The sequence below is a fragment of the Astyanax mexicanus genome, chromosome 22, assembly GCF_023375975.1.
Source record: "Astyanax mexicanus isolate ESR-SI-001 chromosome 22, AstMex3_surface, whole genome shotgun sequence".
Classification (NCBI taxonomy): Eukaryota; Metazoa; Chordata; class Actinopteri; order Characiformes; family Acestrorhamphidae; genus Astyanax; species Astyanax mexicanus.
Window position 1 is genome coordinate 7,646,032 of NC_064429.1, and position 18,341 is coordinate 7,664,372.

The following is an 18,341-nucleotide window of genomic DNA, read 5'->3' on the forward strand; positions in this document are numbered from 1 at the left end:
AACCCTTAAATTTTACTTAATGTCAGACTTGAGGTGTTGCTCAGGATCGAACAGCTCCGCGGAATCTGGACCTATAGCGTCTACCGGAAAGCATGAGTGTGAACAAACGATGTTCCGATAAGTTCCTGAGTTTTTGATGTAGTGAGCTGTAAATTGTTGTGTTGGCCATAGACTGTGTATAGCTGGACAGAGCATCGTCTCTCAAAAGTGAAGCCACCACAGGTCGGACGCCCCCTGCTGTTCGGTTGCAGAAAGCTGTTTAGCCCCACCCACCCCCATACTGTAGGTTTCAATGGAAAAACATACAACTTTCAATCACATTTTTTTCCAATATACTGTAATTCTACCTCATTATTTAAATGCAGCAGCTAGTGTAACCTCTGCTTATACTGTCAAATTTTTATATCCCCACAGAATTAATTTTTTAAAAACGTTATTCAGCTCTATATTCAAAAGGTGTGGTTATTGGTGTGTAAAAGGTCTGGGTTACACCTCTAGCCGGGGTGGGACCAATGACTGTATGGGTGGGACCATAGACTGTGTATAGCTCTGTGAAGGCAGCCCTCAGGTTATTTAAATGAGTAGGCTGTCTCTTCACAGTCTTTCTCCCTCCTCTGGTCTCTAGTGCGCTCTACAGACTCGGGTTTTAGGATCGCCAACATGGCGGAAGATTTTGGCTTCATTTTCATTGAATGAATGGGAACTGCGACGCGGCGTCCATCTTTTTTACAGTCTCTGGTTTTGGCACCAAGAGACTTCTTGGGCGACATGTTTTTACGATAATAATGTTCATTATTGTTAGTTGTGTGTTGTTCATTTTGTCTTCAAATGGTATAGAAATGGTCTTAAATAGTTTTAAAAAATAAAAATTTCCCTACCTTGTTCTCTACAGATGGTACTGCATTTTATGGTGCTGTTATTTTGCCCACAGTTTGTGCGCCTTTCCTGTGACTCTAAGCCAGAGCAGCTGCTGTGTTTGATGCTGAGAGAGTGGAACATGGTTCAGCCCAAGCTGGTTATATCCGTGCATGGAGGGACCGAGAACTTCCCCCTGCACCCGAGAGTGGGCCAGGCCTTCAGCAAGGGTCTCATCAGAGCTGCCGAGACTTCAGGCGCCTGGATCTTAACAGATGGCTTCAATACAGGTGTGTATACGTATGTACAGTGTATCACAAAAGTGAGTACACCCCTCACATTTCTGCAGATATTTAAGTATATCTTTTCATGAGACAACACTGACAAAATGACACTTTGACACAATGAAAAGTAGTCTGTGTGCAGCTTATATAACACTGTAAATTTATTCTTTCCTCAAAATAACTCAATATACAGCAATTGATGTCTAAACCACCAGCATGGTGTTTACCAGAGCTTCACAGGTTGCCACTGGAATGATTTTCCACTCTTCCATGACAATATCATAGAGCTGGTGGATATTTAAGACTGTTCGAGCAAACTGTTGGCTGGCTTTCTTGTGTACAGACTTCAGAAGAGGCCCCCTTCTGGAGTGACAGCCATGCAGGCCAGTTTGAAGTAGTGTGCTGTGTATGGTCTGAGCACTGACAGGTTGATCCTCCCACCTCTTCAATCTTTGCAGTAATGCTGGCAGCACTCCTGTGTATACCTTTCAAAGACTTTCAAGAAGCATTTGGACGTGACGCTGAGCATGTGCACTCAGCTTCTTTGGACGACCAAAGCAAGGTCTGTTCTGAGTGCAGCTCAGTTTCAGGGTGTTGGCAATCTTCTTGTAGCCTTGGTCATCTTCATGTAGTGCAACAATTTGTCTTTTAAGATCCTCAGAGAGTTCTTTGTCATGAGGTGCCATGTTGGAGCTTTCAGTGACCAGTATGAGAGAGTGTGAGAGCTGTACTACAAAACTGAACACACCTGCTCCCTATGCACCTAGTAACACTAACGAGTCAGATGACATTTTGGAGGGAAAATGACAAGCAGTGCTCAATTTGGACGTTTAGGGGTGTGGTGTCTTAGGGGTGTTCTCACTTTTGTTGCTGGTGGTTTAGACATTAATGGCTGTATATTGAGTTATTTTGAGGGAAGAATAAATTAACACTGTTATATCTGATGCACACAGACGTCTTTTTTAATTGTGTAAAAAAAAGTATCATTGTGTCAGTGTTTCCCATGAAAAAATATACTTAAATATCTGCAGAAATGTGAGGGGTATACTCACTTTTGTAATACACTGTATGTTAATTAACAGAATCTAATATCTTTAATGTAGGTATTGGGGAAACTGTTTGTAGATTTCCTGTTGCTTTCCTGTTCCAGGATTTCTCTGTGTGCTTCACATAGCGCTGACCTTAAACCCACTGAATACCTCTGGGATTAATTGGAATGTTAATTGTAAGCCGGGCCTTCTCGTCCAACGTCAGCACGTGACATCACAACTGGTTGTTTGAGTGAATAGATACAGATTCCCATAGACAGTTCCCACAGTACAAGTACAACAGCTTGTGGAAAACTTTCTCAGAAGATCAGAGCCTTTAAGTTCACTGCCATTAAGTGGAGGATGAGCCAACTACATCGTTTCAGAATGGAACATCACTCATCAGGACTCCCCCTATCACTAGTGATGCCCCCCAACACCAGGAGAGTGAAGATTAACACAAGCCTCCTCTGAAACATGTGAAGTCAGACTCCGCCTCTTTTTAAACTGCTGCTGATGCAGCATTACCGAGTGGCACTCTTGGAGGAAAGCGAAGCGACTCGGTTTTGATACATCAGCTCACAGAGGCAGCCTTGTGTTGATCGACATCACCCTTTAGAGTGATGAGGGAAAAGAGCGCCATCAACCCACCCAGAGAGAGCAAGACCAATTGTGCTCTTTCCGGGCTCTGGCAGCTAATGGCAAAGCTGCATAAACAGGATTCGAACCGGTAATCTCCCGATCATAGTGGCAGCACTTAACCCGCTGGACCACTCAGAGCCCCTTGATTGTCATACTTTTGTCCATATATGTAGTTTTGAGGCATAAAAGTTAAAAATAACAGCTTCCAAACAGCTTAATTTATCTCCTCTAAACTCTGAAACTCTCCAGTGCCTATTTCAATGTTTTTGCTAATTCTATGCTAAAAACTCATTCCTGTTCCTTTCAGTCCTGTTACACGAAACATAAAAAGTAACAGGAGTGAGTTTCAGTAACAGGAGTGAGTTCCAGAAACAGAAATGAGTCCCATTACAGAAGTGTTTTTTTTTGTCATAAATATCAATGATTTGAACATGCCATAGACTGTATATAGCTGGACAGAGCATCGTCTCTTAAAAGTGAAGCCACCACAGGTCGGTTTCAGAAAGCTGTGTAACCCCACCCATCCCCATAGGTTTCAATGGCAAAACAGACAACATTCAATCAAGTTTTTTTCTAATATACTGTAATTCTACCTCCATTATTTAAATGCAGCAGCTAGTGTAACCTCTGCTTATATTGTCAAATTTGTATATCCCCACAGAATTCGGTTTTTAAAACGTTATTCAGCTCTATTCAAAAAAGGTGTGGTTATTGTAAAAGTGCTGCTTATGGGCGGGACCAGTAACAGTCCGTCAGCTCCGCTCCGCCCCGCTCTTCAGTCTGTGACCGCGACGCAGCCCTCAGGGGCGGGGTTATTTAAATGAGTAGGCTGCTATCCACAGTCTTTCTCCCTCCTCTGGTCTCTACTGCGCAGAATCAGGTTACAGGATCGCCAACATGGCGGAAGATTTTGGCTTCATTTTCATTGAATGAATGGGAACGGCGACACAGCGTCCATCTTTGTGTTCTCTGGAACATGCAGTCGACTTTCATGAGAGAAAATCAAAGGAATTAGTGGAGTTGCTTTTAAACATGCTTTTAAACATGCTTTTAGACATGCCACATGAGTTGTGTAATCATCTTTGAAATATAAACCTTGTAAAAAATCAAGTAAAGCTGCATGTTTGACAGTACATGTTTTAAATAGTTAAATGTTAAATATATGCGTTATTAGATTCAGAGTTAAAAAAAAGATTTTTAAAAATAAGTTTAATTTGGAAGAGTTACAACAAGCAAATGACACCCATTTGGTGGAATGGCCCTTATACAGTCAGTGGTATGAATAGTGTCTGTATGTATGTTTTTTTAGTTGCATTTTCTCTGTCATTTATAAAGGAGTATCTATGTATGTTGGAGATGCTGTGAAAGTCTATGGTACTCACGAGCGGAGGAAGAGGAACATCATTGGAATCACACCATGGGGGCTGATTGAGAACCACAGTGACCTCATAGGACGAGATGTGAGTTTTTTATTCTCACTGTTTTAACACTATACCGTACACCCATACAGAACCCAGCATACGACTCCAGCCCTGCTAAAAGGGATTTCATACCTGTTTTGTTTAATCCATTTCAGTTTGGTTGGAACCACAGTCTGGATCAGACTATAAAAGATCAACTAATCAATCAAAGATGTCATCATAGTCTAGATCAACTGAACCAGAGTCCAGGTTATTCAAGAATGTTAAAGCTCTTTTTTAGATTGTTTGTTCTTACAGACCTGTAACAGGAAGTTGTGGCAGGCTGTCATTAGTCATTAAACAATAGAAGAACTAAGATAAAGAACTGGTATTGTACCAAAAGGTTAAAAAAATCCAGGTTTTTTTCGCAGTTAGCAGAAAAAAGTAGATTAAAATATACTAAGCCTTATTATGCTATAGTGCACTAAAGTGTTCTTGTAGACACTCTATTAATCAATATATTTATAGAGTGCTAAAATTTAACAACTTTTTGTACTTTTGTATTATACTTTAATTGTATAAAAATAGTACAAAAGTCTTACTAAAATTGTCCTAAGTCTACTTAACTGTACTAAAATGGACTACAAATACAGTATCTTGTTTCTGTCTTTTGTAAGTAGCACACTTCTACTATACTTCGTTGGGAATAAAAATATATTTTAAAATACTGTACTACAATTTTTAGCGTGTTACAAACTTACAAATTTAAAATTTACTACATTTTTTTTTAATGTTGTAATTTAATTTACTTTTTAAAAAGTTACATGATACATTGTACTTTAAATGAACTACTGTACTGTACTTTTAATATATTTAGATTATATATTCAGATTTAAGTAAGTACATAAATCTGTTTATTTACAGCATATTTTGACATTCCCCATATTTTCCCTCAATATTTTTTTTTAATATTAGACTCCTGCAACTTTGGAAGTCTGGCTGTGTCAAGCTGATGCGTTCTAATAAACCTTTTCTTGCAATTCTAAGCAAAATTGGTGGATCTTGATCTCACCAGACCTGTGTGTGTGTTGTTCTCTCAGGTCCTGAGACACTACCAGACTCTGGGGAATCCTCTGAGTAAACGCTCCAGCCTCAACGGCCTGCACTCCCACTTCCTCCTGGTGGACGACGGGACTCTGGGTAAATCTGGAGGCCAGCTCGACCTGAGGAAGAAACTGGAGAGACACGTCCACAGGCAGAGGATCCACCCCAGTGAGTGTGAGCTGTGGACATGTGGACATGTTTGTATACAGTATATGTGTGTGTATAAAGGGGCACCTTCATAGAATTACTGTATTTTTTAAACTATAGGACGCACTTAAAATCCTTTAATTTTCCCAAAAATCGTCAGTGCGCCTTTTTACCAGTCAGATATTAAGAAGCAGTAAAGCCACTGAAGCAGCTGAAGTATTATACAGGAGTTTTTATTTTAGTTCTCCAACAGTATTAGCATTAGCAGCTAACCATGCTAAGCATTAGCTCTTTAACCACCCAGAGGCGAGTGTTATCGGCCTGTAGCCTGCTGCTAACCCTGGCTAGCACTGCTGGAGCAGCATTAGCATTAGCGGCTAACCGTGCTGAGTGCTATCTCTTTAACCATCCAGAGGCGAGTTTTATCGGCCTGTAGCCTGCTGCTAAACCTGGCTAGCACTGCTGGAGCAGCATTAGCATTAGCCGCTAACCACAGCACTAGCTCTTTAGCTGCTGTTGAGAGATGAGTATATCTTACTGTAGTCTGCGTGTTTACTGTGTTAAAACAAGCTACATGGGATGAACCGCTAATAATAATATAATGCTAATGTTCCAGTGGAAATCTGTAAATCTAAGCTTACTGTAAATAAACAGAAGTGCTTTACTCACCTACATAAACAGTTTTTAGGAGATAAATATGTGTAGGTTACTATTCAGCACTCGTTTGACTTGTCTGACTCGTTTTTTAAAGCATTACAGTTTGGTTTACTTAGCTTAGCTTTACAGGTTTTAGAAGGAAAACCTGTAAAATGAATTTAGAAGGAAAACATGGCGACACCCCTGTTCCTACTGATAGTTACTAGTTACTAGTGTCGCATAAAATGCACCTTATAATACAGTGCGCCTTATAGTGTGAAAAATATGGTACAAGGCCTTGCCAGAGCAGCATAAACTAGGGATGGACAATATGGCTCTTAAATAACATTGTAATTTTACAAGTGATGTGGTAAAACACTGATAAATATTATATTAATTAAAAAGAGAATGTACACCTTCATGTTTTTCTTTTTTATTTCTTTATTTAATGTATTTTCTACATTGTAAATTAACATTAAAGAAATTAAGAATATTAAACATCGTGTGCATGTGTCTCTCCTCAGGACTGGCTCAGAGAGTTCCTGTGGTGTGTGTGGTGGTGGAGGGGGGTCCGCCTGTGCTCGCTACAGTGCTGGAGTACGTGAGCAGGACTCCGCCCGTCCCTGTGATTGTGTTCGAGGGCACCGGCCGGGCTGCAGACCTCCTGGCTCTGATACACAAACAGACTGCTGTGGACAGGTGGGCATCAGCAGCTGCTTCACTGAAAAATTTTAAAGGAAAGGTTCCTGTCCGCCAAATATACCTAATAATCCAAGACTAGGGGCCCTATCATACACTCTGCTTAAGGTGTGTCGCAATGCTTGTTGCTATCTACACCCCGTTAACAGTCTATTTTCACGCCTTGTGCCCGGCCCGTTAAAATTACATCGTTTAGGAATAAAGCTACACTGATGGGCAGGAAATACAGGTGCGCCACTGACTGACTAAAACCCTGACAAAATTCAACAGTCAGCTGCTCAATCATGTGTTTCACACATAAAATAAATATGCTGCAAAGCACAAATCCAGCTTTTTCATTAACAATAAACAGAATAAATAATAAAATAACAGCTGCAGGTCAGTATCCACTACTGAGACACACAAAAGTGCCGCGCTATTAAAATACGAAAATACGAGCTCACCTGCCTTTTAAAGGTAATGGCAACTGGCACACTGATTGGTTAATTTCTTGTTATGCCCAAAACACAGCAATGATTAATTAAGAGAATTAGTACATGTCTTTTGCGTGTTTTAAACTGCGCAAGGCGTCCTCACGATACCACAGAAAAATCAACACACCCTAAATTACTCTGCGCGATACACAGTTGACCAGTGTGCTATAGATTGCTATGAAATAGTTCCCTAAAAAAATTCCCAATAGCTTCTCCTAATCTGGTCAAACCACATCCAGGTGTTACTAAGGTGGTGCAGACTAGATGTTTCTCACTTAACTAATGTGCATTAACAAAACAATACTGGCAGTCATTTTGGATCACACATATAGTAGCTGTTTATGAAGAAAAATAGACAATGGCTGTAGATACATAATTCTTTGAAATCCCGCCATCCTGTAAACTACTCACAAGCTCTTACACTGCTTTGTTCTCTATTTGTATTTTTAGGTTACATGTCTCAGATTACCGTATTTTTCACACTTAAAATGTTTAAATTTTCCCAAAAATTGTCAGGAGCAGTAAAGCCACTCTGCTGAAGTACAGAGTTATACAGTAGTTTCAGTTTAGTTCTCCAGCACCCAGACTCGCTAAGCGTTAGTTCTTTCATCGTCCAGAGATGAGTATATCGGATTGTAGCCTACTGCTAACCCTGCACTAGCACTAACACTGCTCTAGCAGCATTAGCATTACCTGCTAACCATGCTAGGCAGTAGTTAGCTATTTCGCTGTTTAGAGGAAAGTATATTGGACTGTAGTCTTCCCGCTTACCGTTAAAAAAAAAGCTACGTGGGATAAATCGTGCATTACTTATTGTTATTATTATTATTATTTTTATATATATTTTTTGTTATTATATTAATGTATTTTTTAATTTCATATAGGAAGCTGGATGTAAATATTAAGGAGGATTTCCTGTTGCGGATTCAGGCCATGTTCAGCGTTGTGAGGCCAGAGGCGTGTCGACTGTTCAGCATGCTCGTGGACTGCATGGAGCACCGGGGGGCGGTGAGTCTCTTTCATATTGCTGAGTTTATGAATTAAAAAATTCTGTTAAATCGTGACAAAGCAGCAGACTGAGCTTCATTCATACCTAACATGTACCTAAGTGCTCTTAATTTCCTTTCATGTACAAGTATTGAACACTCTTTTTCAAACTAACTCAAAAGCTAAAGACCATTTCAGATGGTATTAGTTTTACCTGGGGAAGTGGGTAATGTATCATATTTTTCGCACAATAAGGTGCAATTAGAATACTTTATTTTTCTTTTTAGGAGAGAAATCTGTGCAGATTAACATACAGCACTGCTTCAACTGATTTTTTTTTAAGAATTACAGTTTTGTTTACTTTGTTTAACTTAGCTTTACAACTTTACAGACCTGCAGAATTAGAAGGGAAACATGACGACACCCCTGTTCCCAACAAGTGCCGCTTAAAATGCGCCTTATAATAATAAATAGACCAGAAAATAGACTTTGATAGTATTGAAAATGCGTCTTATAGTCCGGTGTGCCTGTAAAATTGAGTGTTTCGCACAGGATAAGAAATCTTGTCATAAATGATTGAGATGGGAGGGACTATCCAATGTACACAATGTTATCACCTTTTAAAAAACATAATAAATATATAATACAACCAACTTATTTTATTAATAGTGGTGTCAGTCAACTAAAAAAATTATCAAATTAAATCACGACAATAACCGGACGTTAAAACCTTGTAAAAATGAAGTAAAGCTTCCTGAGTTTGACCAGTACATGTTTTGAATAGTTAAATACATATCTTATTATATTCAGAGTTAAAAAAAGATTAAGATAAAAAATATATATATTTTTAAAGATTTACAGCAAGAAAATGTCCCATTCATTGTAATGGCCCTACTACTGTTTCAAATTTTATTGTAGGAAGAGAGTTTTAACCTCACTCCAGTAACCTGATCTCTTTTTCTTTCACAGCTTTGTTTTTCTGCCCTTTTTCTTTTTTTGCTTGCCCGGGATTGTTTGCCAGTAAACAACTCTTGCTGTGTGTGTCAGGTATCTCACTGGGTGTGTCTGTTTCATGAGCTTCCTGCACATATAGATCAAAGTCAAAAGTCAAAGTGGTTTTTATTGTCATTTCAGCTATATACAGAGTACACAGTGAAACGAAACAACGTTCCTCCAAGGACCATGGTGCACATAAACACAGTGTAGACAGAACAATAGTGCAACAGTACAAAAGTGCAGACAGACAATACAACACAATACAGACAAAGAATAATAAATAACAAGACAGTGTGCAAATTATGCCGTGTGCAAAAAAGACCAGTGAGGTAGTAATTACCTCTATTACACAGTGTGCAATAGAGTCCAGTGAGGTAGTAGGGTTTTTAGTGCTTTCCATTTTCTGGGGTAAGTGGGGTAAGAGTGTGTGTGCATGTACAGAAAAACCATCAGTTCAGTCTCTGCAGTTGAGGAGTCTGATGGCTTGGGGGTAGAAGCTGTTGCAGAATCTGGTCGTGCTGGACCGGATGCTGCGGTACCTCCTTCCCGAAGGCAGGAGGGAGAATAGTTCGTGTGAGGGATGGGTGTGGTCATTCACAATGCTGGTTGCTTTGCGGATGCTGCGGGTGGTGTAAATGTCCGTGATGGAGGGGAGAGAGATGCCAATGATCCTCTCAGCTGTCCTCACAATACGCTGGAGGGTCTTGCGGTCAGAGACGGTGCAGGTCCCAAACCAGGCAGTGATGCAGCTGCTCAGGATGCTCTCAATGGTCCCTCTATAGAAGAGTGTGAGGATGGGTGGAGGGAGACGGGCCTTTCTCAGCTTCCGGAGGAAGTAGAGACGCTGCTGGGCTTTCTTGGCTGTAGAGCTGGTGTTCAGGGTCCAGGTGAGGTTATCTGCTAAGTGGACACCAAGGAACTTGGTGCTCTTAACAATCTCCACAGAGGACCCGTCGATGTTGAGTGGAGAGTGGGTGTGTTGTGCTCTCCTGAAGTCAACAACCATTTCCTTTGTCTTGTCCACATTCAGGTGAAGGTTGTTGACTGTACACCAGTCTGTCAGCCGCTGCACCTCCTCTCTGATGGATACATGAGTACACTGACATGCCAAACGTCATAGTGTAACGGTATTTTATCCTGAATTATACCACAGTTAGTTCTGACTCTGCAATGTGATTGGCTGAGAGGAGTTTTATGAGTGATATTATCAGCCAGTAATGCACCGTAACTGAAGCTCTTAATGTATTACTCCACCACATACAGGTAACCTAGCAATGATGCAGCGCTTACAAACCAAATACAACAGGAATGAGTGACAGTAACAGGAGTGAGTTCCAGTAACAGGAATGAGTTTTGTCCCCTGATTTACTACTAGTGTAAACTACTTTTTAACATCATTTATTCATTTGTTTGATCAATTTCAGGTTTGGGTCTTTTTGATAAGATAAAATGGCTTAGCATCTTTTAGAAAAATACAATGTGCATGCATATGTAATGATTTATTATCAATCGATATTATCAATTATTTGAACATGCAATCAAGCATTTCTTTAAAATAAAGACTTTTGTGAGAGAAAACATGCTTTTAAATGTCACATAAGTGTTGGTAAGAGTGTTAGAGAAAGGTTTTTTGATATTCATGTTTAATTCTTGCTAAAGTTTTTACAAATGCTTTTTAAATATATAATAATAATTTTAACAGTGCTTTTTTACAGAGCTGTTTAAGCTGATCAAGCTTGTAGTATAGCTGAGCCATCAAACGTATTTAAAAGGCCCCAACGAGGAAGCAATAAACCATGCTGTGTTGTGTGACAGAGAACACCACTCTTATCTCTACAAGTGTTCTGACCTCATCACCTCCGATCTGCTCCACTTTATCTCCTCCTTTATCTCTGTCTTTCTGTCTACGCTGTGTCTTTGTTTGTTGGTTAAATAGCTGCTGCCCCCGGTGTCGAAGATATGGATCTGTGTGTGTGTGTGTGTGTGTGTGTGTGTGTGTGTGTGTGGGAGAGTGTGTGTGTGGTGAAAGTAAACACTGTGGATCTTCTACATCTCCGGTTCTGATTATACATAAATACATAAAAGAATACAAGGCAGTTTATCTGCACTGATTACATTACACAGCAGCATATATAACTTTTCAGTTGCTCAATGTAAAGTGTATATCTTTAAAAAGTTAATTATTTCAGTAATTTAGGTCAAAAAATATATTATATAGATGTATTAAACACAGAGTGATCTATTTTAAGCTTTTATTTCTTTTATTGTTGATAATTATGACTTACAGCCAATGAAAACCCAAAAATCAGTGTCTCAGAAAATTTAAATTTTATAGAAGACCAATTGGTACTTTTGGCAGTGTGGGCAGTGTTCAAAGTCCTGCTGGAAAATGAAATCCACATCTCTATAAAAGTCTTCAGTAGCAGAGGGAAGCATGAAGTGCTGTAAGATTTTGACTTTAGACTTGATAATAAAACACAGTGGATCAACAACAGCAGATGGCATGTCTCTTTATCCAAACCATCACTGATTGGTGGAAACTTCACACTAGACCTCGAGCAGTTTGGACTGTGTGTCTCTCCGCTCTTCCTCCAGACTCTGATCCCTTGATTTATAATTGAAATGTAAAATTTACTGATGATCAGTGATGGTTTGGAGAAACATGTCATCTGCTGGTGTTGATCCACTGTGTGAAAAGCATATTTTTAGGTAATTTAACACTGGCTTTCGTTTCAGATCACCGTTTTTGACTCAGAATCAGAGGATCACCTGGAAGCTGATGTGGCCATTTTAAAAGCTTCACTAAAAGGTACAGTAGGTAGATAAGAGCACATTTCATTCTGTAAACTGCAATATCTCACATTGTTTTTTAGTTGTAACAGCTGGTTAAAACTACACTGAAAAAAATGATGCATAAAATTTACTTAAAAATTTTTCGCAACTTTCTGCATTTGCTTTTTTAAGTAAGTTTAATTTTAGATAAATTTACAACTGTGTTACATAGAGTAAATAAGTAATCTTTACTTTATTTAATTTATTTTTGCTGAATCAATCCTTTCTTTTAGTAAACTTTACTTCATTTCTGCATACATTATTACCTAATTACAATTACTTAATTTATACAATATTACTGAAATTTAAATATTTTTATTTACATCATATTTACATAAACTCAAAGATTTATTTTGTAAACAGACCGAGTCTCACTATTCAACACATGGATGGCATGTAATATATTATTTTTAATATACTTGTATAAAAAATGTATTACATGCCATCCATGTGTTGAGACAGTGTAATATGTGTGTTTTTTAAACTAAAAATATTTACATTTCAGGAATTATAATATATTATGTATCATAAATTATTTGAGTAATATTGTATAAATTAAGTAATTGTAATTAGGTAATATTGTATGCAGAAATGACTAAAGTTTACTAAAAGAAAGGATTGACTGAAGTTCAGTTCACTTATTTACTCTATATAACATTTAAGTCTTGAAACCGAAAGTTGCGAAACTTTTTTTAAGTAAATACCTCCCCCAGGTTTAACAGCTATACTCTCACTCTGAGCTGTTTATATGCTCAGATGGCCCTGTATTGTACTGTATGTATGCAGCGTGATTTGCTCATTCTGAGCAGTGCTCAGGGTGGTTGATATGGGGTTGCTAAGCAGTTGTTATACAGGTGCCGTGCTGTATTATAGTATTATAGTGATACTAAGGATTTGCTGTGATTCCCTATACAGTTGCTGTGATTTGTGGTCTGAATATTAAGAATTTAATATATTGCTTTTTGATCTGTGCTGTTTTTAGGGACTCCAGCAGAGCAGCTGAGTGTGACGTTAGCCTGGGACAGGGCCGATATTGCTCAGGAACACATATTGGTATATGGACAACACTGGAAGGTACGATATGGATATGATATTATATTAAGAGATTAAGCACATTTACATACTGTACATCCTCCTGCACTGTATTTAATTGTTTTAATGTTTTAATTTTAAATGTAATTAATGTTCTGTGGTTTATTATCATTTTGAGCTCATGTTCATCCCTGCAGATCTGTGGGACACATGTTTAGAGTTAGAGGAAGACAGACTTAAGCCCTATCCGGACGGGATTCGTTTCTCAGGGGGACGTCTGTAAAACATATTTTACACTTCTTCTCAGTGATACAACTCTTAAATCTGGATTGCAATTGAAAACTAATTAAGGAAAATGAATTTTTAGGCTTTTTTGGACACATGACATTGTGTTCAGTAGCTCCTCCATTTCCATTTGCTCGCTTGTTGTGTTTTTTTGGTATCTCTGTGTAATCAGTGTAATTACGGTGCGCGGCGGTGGACAAATAGCCATTTTAATAAACGTGAGGTGACGAAACTCAGAGATGTGAGTCTGGACGGGACTAAAATTATGGTAGGACCACAGAGTTCAGAGAAAAACAGTAGATAATTCAGCTTGTAATTTACTTTCTCAGAGGACGTCTGAGAACAACATGTACATGTTCGTTCTGGACAGGAATAAAATCACAGAGGACCCTTCCCATAAAAGAGAAAAATACCCCAGAACCCCTAAAATACTAATCCCGTCTGCATAGGGCTTTAGTAGTTTTATGCTAATGAGTTGATATGTGTTGTTGTGTTGAAGGTAGGAGCTCTGGAGCAGGCCATGCTGAACGCTCTGCTGATGGACCGGGTCAGCTTCGTCAAACTGCTGATAGACAACGGCATGACCCTCAAACACTTCCTCACCGTCTCCCGTCTGGAGGAGCTCTACAACTCAGTAACACACTTTTAATTCCATCATTCAGTTCTAAATGACAAGTTAACTGCTTTATTAATCCTGGATTACATGATGTCTGCATGCAAAACTATTCAACCCCACTTTGTGTGTCTTTGGTATCGTGAGGGTGCAAAAAATACGTCTTGCGCAGCTCGAAATGTGCAAAAGTCACGAATTAATTCTTTTAATTAATCATTGGTGTGTTTTGGGTGTAACGTGTAATAAACCAAACAGTGTGCCAGTTATCATTCCCTTTAAGAGGCAGGTGAGCTCTGACTTTGGCACGTTTGTATTTTAACAGTGCAGGGCTTTTGCTCGTCTCAGCAGAGACAGATACTGAGCTGCTCGTTCACACTGTGAAGATACACCAGCAGCAGATCATTTAAAGGAACAGTCATGTTTTTTTATTCTTTATTCTGTTTAATGGTGAGTTAAAAGCTGCAGCAGGTCTGTGCCTCGAGCATGTAGCTAAGATAGGTATGGACGGGTGACTATTCACTGTTGTCAAGGTTTTAATCAGTCAGTGGAGCTCCTGTGTTTTCCGGTGAAAAAATAGAAACATGCCAGAAATTTACCTGAACACACCTCACTTCTAGACCTCCACACCCATCAGCAAGGCCAGACAATAGCTTGTTGACGGGGTGTAAGATAGCAATAAGCATTGTGACAATAGGGCCTTGTATGTTCTTCAGCTAAATTTTATTTTATTTCCCTCCACACAGCCGCCAGGCTCCTCGGACCATTTCTTGCATCATATAGTTGAGGATGCCAAAAAGGTACCGGTGCAGAATTTAAAGCTCGCTAAAAGTAATTTTAGTGCATTTTGGAAACAATACCTCTCAATATATTTTTATTATTATTGTTAAAAATATATATTTTTTAATAGAACACACTGGATAAAGTGTTATATAGACAGTGCTTGAATGTTTGTATGTTTTTTTCCAGTGTCGTCTTCCTGTGGGGTATAAAATCTCTCTGATCGACATCGGCATAGTGATTGAATACTTAATTGGAGGAGCGTATCGAAGCACATACAGGCGCAAGAGCTTCAGAGTGGTGTACAACCGGATTCATACAGCACTAAAGGTTTGTCTATCACTGTACTAAATCTTTTTGTTATTGTTTATCTAAGCATCTATTGTCTTTTTTGTTCTTTGTGAAAAACAGTAGGTCTCTCTGAATTGTTTATGATGCTGCACTCAGCCTCTTCCTCATTGTCTGCAGCAGCTAGTAAAAGAAAATATTCAGAAAAACGAGTCGATCAGGAAAAGCACCGTGTCTACATCAACCCGTGAATTAGTATTCATGGCCCCGCCCACCTTGGCTCGGGGCCGCCCACAGGCAGAGCTGAAGCCCAGTGGCGATGCTGTCCCATCAGATAGGAGCTAAATAACAGTGCTAGGAACAGCATGCAGTTCATTCCTGTGTTATTTGTGCGAATAACACATCAGTGTTTAGTTATATGCTTTAATTCAGAGCTGAGGAACAAATGGTTCGAATTTGTCTATGGAGGAACAACACCAGTCAAGTACAATAGAAATAGGTAGGTGTATGTTTAGAACTAGATAAAAGTAAAAATCCCCCTGGGGTTTTGTTCCAACTGCCTGGGCGGCTCTGCTGCGGCTCAGCCAAAAAAACAACGGGATGGATTTTTTTTTGCTTTAGGATCTGGACTACCCACCTTTGTGTTTAAGTAACTATAGGTTTAAATAGGATCTCCGGTGGATTTAGCATTTTACAGAGATTCTAAGACTGGGTCAGTGGCTGATCTGCACTTAGCAGGGCATTATTACACATGTTATAAAGTAACATATGACATTGAAAGACTGTTATTAGTGTTAAAATGTCTTTATTTTAAAACGTTTCTAACTGTTGTCTGTCTCGCTGCTTCCTGGTGGCTCTGTGGTAAAGTTAAAACCATTTAATCAATTATTATTATTTTTTATTTTTGCTGTGTAGCTGGAAAAATGACCTCTGACCTACCAGAATAAGGGCTGGTTTCACAGTACTGGTGGTTGTGACCCTGGTGATATTGTATTACTAGAAGTTCAAGGCCAGAGCAGAGTAAATGCTGGCTATGGTAGGTTCAGCAACAGTATGTGCTGAAAGAATGAGGTCAGCTGACTACCTGAATACACTGAATATAGACCAGGTTATTCCTGGATCAATGGATTTTTTCTTCCCTGATGACACGAACATATACCGAGACCAAAATATCAGGATTCATGGTGCTCACACTGAAAGAGTTCAGGTTTAGGGAGCATGAGATCATCATTTTCACACATAGATTGTTCTTTTCACCACAGATTTCAGACCTTAACCTCACTGAGAATCTTTTAGATGTGCTGAAAAAGACGTTGTGTTATAATATGAATATAAATCTGTTCCTTGTCCACTTTCTAATCAGCTCTTGTGGTGATTGGTTAGGAAGGTCGTCGGGAGAGATCGGGCTCTTTGACCAGACCTAAAAGGACGAATGACATCCCAGCGGCGGTGACTCCACCTCGCTCCCACTTCTTCAGGACTGCAGAGCCTTACAGACGCAAGGTCTGTATTTCCTCATATAACCTTTATACTGTGTGGTAGGCCCCTGGGGTAAGGGGCGTGACCACAGTGACCCAGAAGGAGGAAGCACACAGAGAACACAGACACGGGGAGTAAATGAACTCAAAACGTACCTTTTATTTGCTTTTAACGCCCTCCACCACACCCAAAAACAACTTAAATAAACATACTCAGCCCAATGGGGCTCTAGAGTCTGTAGAATGAACTTTAGTTTAAGTTAAAGGTCCGTGCAGCCTGGCTGAGTTTTATACCTGTCCCAGCCGGCTGCTTAATCAGTCCTGAATGCACACCGGCTGGGACAGACATGGCTGTGAGTTCCGGCGTGGGGCGGACCCACGGTTCCCCCGCCTGCTCACGCCACAACTGCTTCCTTTTACTCCAAGTGAAATACTACTACTAATACTATTTTTATTCAATATTTTATTCATTATTCAATATTATACCACAGTTAGTTCCAACCCTGCAATGTGATAGGCTGAGTCGTGTTTTATGAATTACATTATTAGCCGGTAATGCACTGTAACCGAAGCTCTCTATGTATTACTCCGCAACATACAGGTAACCTAGCAGCGATGCAGCGCTTACAAACCAAATACAACCCAAATGCAATGTTATTAAACACCACTGGGTGCCGCTGGATCCCATAGGCACAGGGCAAAAACGCTAAGCCAATTCTCCAATAGGTGGCGCAGGCAAAGAAGTGGTCCCACAAATAAATAAAATAAACCCAGCGATTCAAAAATACGCATTATTACACACATTATTAGTGTTAGGAATTAGTTAGGTGCATTAAGACTAGACACTACACTTCCACAATATACACTCCAGCCACTGGGGGGGGTCTCTCTCTTCTTGGGATTCTGAAGTGGAATCTGTAAAAGGAAGGCCTCTGGTATGGGATCGAGGCCTGGTGCAGGAGTGAGTCCTGGGAGGTGGTATCAAGATGGTGGACCTAAGAAGGTGGTGAATCCCTCTCCTACCAAACTATAAGCTGTGGCCGTTTTTGTTTTCTTTGTTACCTACCCTTTTGAACTCTATGCCTACTGGGGCTGGCCGGCTATGGAGTCAGTGCTTGGGCTTTTCAAGGATTTTCAGGTAAGATGAGAGAACTTCCCCCAGTTCCTACGCACTCACCTTAGTCTCATACACCCTACTTTCAAATTGGGTAACAGCAACACATAGTCACCAAGCTAGGGATCCTAGCTAACCCACCATTAACTCCTCTAGACATTGGGTTTGGGTCAAGGGGGACGCTAGTGGTTCGTAGCAAGTGGGGGCTCGTCCTAGGATTGATCTTGATGTGGTTTTGGGCTGTGTGATTGTATGTTGTGTGTTTGGGCTAGGCTGTTAGCTGTTTGGGCTAGGCTGTTAGCTGTTTGGGCTAGGCTGTTAGCAGTTTTAGGGGTTATTGGACAGATTGCAGTGAGGCTTGAGTGTTTCCTTTAAAGACTTTTGGGAATTGTTTGTTTGGCTTATTTCTTAGGCAACCTGCTTTTGTTTGTTTTTGCAATTTGCTGTTTGCTTTCAGGTGTTTCAAAAGATCTAAAGTTCTATTAGATGTCTTTGGGGAAAAATGTGCTAAAGTTGTGGGGTACTTTTAGCATTCTGTGGTCTGTTGCTACCTAGGGATTGCATGTAAATCGGAGAGTAGTACCTTTTGGTCTTTGAATAGACTCTGGCCTTTGGTAGTTTCTGTTGTGGTCTTTTGCTGGCCTTGTCAAAATGTCACAATTTGATCCTGA

General features: G+C 39.7%; 1 protein-coding gene across 2 annotated transcripts in view; it reads left to right on the top strand.

Annotated features, from left to right (window-relative positions):
• Positions 1-18,341, top strand: part of trpm6 (transient receptor potential cation channel, subfamily M, member 6) — a 75,016-nt gene that overhangs the window by 16,764 nt on the left and 39,911 nt on the right. For both annotated transcript variants that reach the window (XM_049470395.1, XM_049470394.1), the window contains exons 5-15: positions 932-1,145; positions 4,145-4,269; positions 5,310-5,481; positions 6,621-6,795; positions 8,153-8,276; positions 11,988-12,060; positions 13,066-13,157; positions 13,900-14,034; positions 14,757-14,810; positions 14,980-15,120; positions 16,462-16,581. In XM_049470395.1, coding sequence (XP_049326352.1) covers positions 932-1,145; positions 4,145-4,269; positions 5,310-5,481; positions 6,621-6,795; positions 8,153-8,276; positions 11,988-12,060; positions 13,066-13,157; positions 13,900-14,034; positions 14,757-14,810; positions 14,980-15,120; positions 16,462-16,581 — 1,425 coding nt within the window. The remainder of the gene's footprint in view (positions 1-931; positions 1,146-4,144; positions 4,270-5,309; positions 5,482-6,620; positions 6,796-8,152; positions 8,277-11,987; positions 12,061-13,065; positions 13,158-13,899; positions 14,035-14,756; positions 14,811-14,979; positions 15,121-16,461; positions 16,582-18,341) is intronic.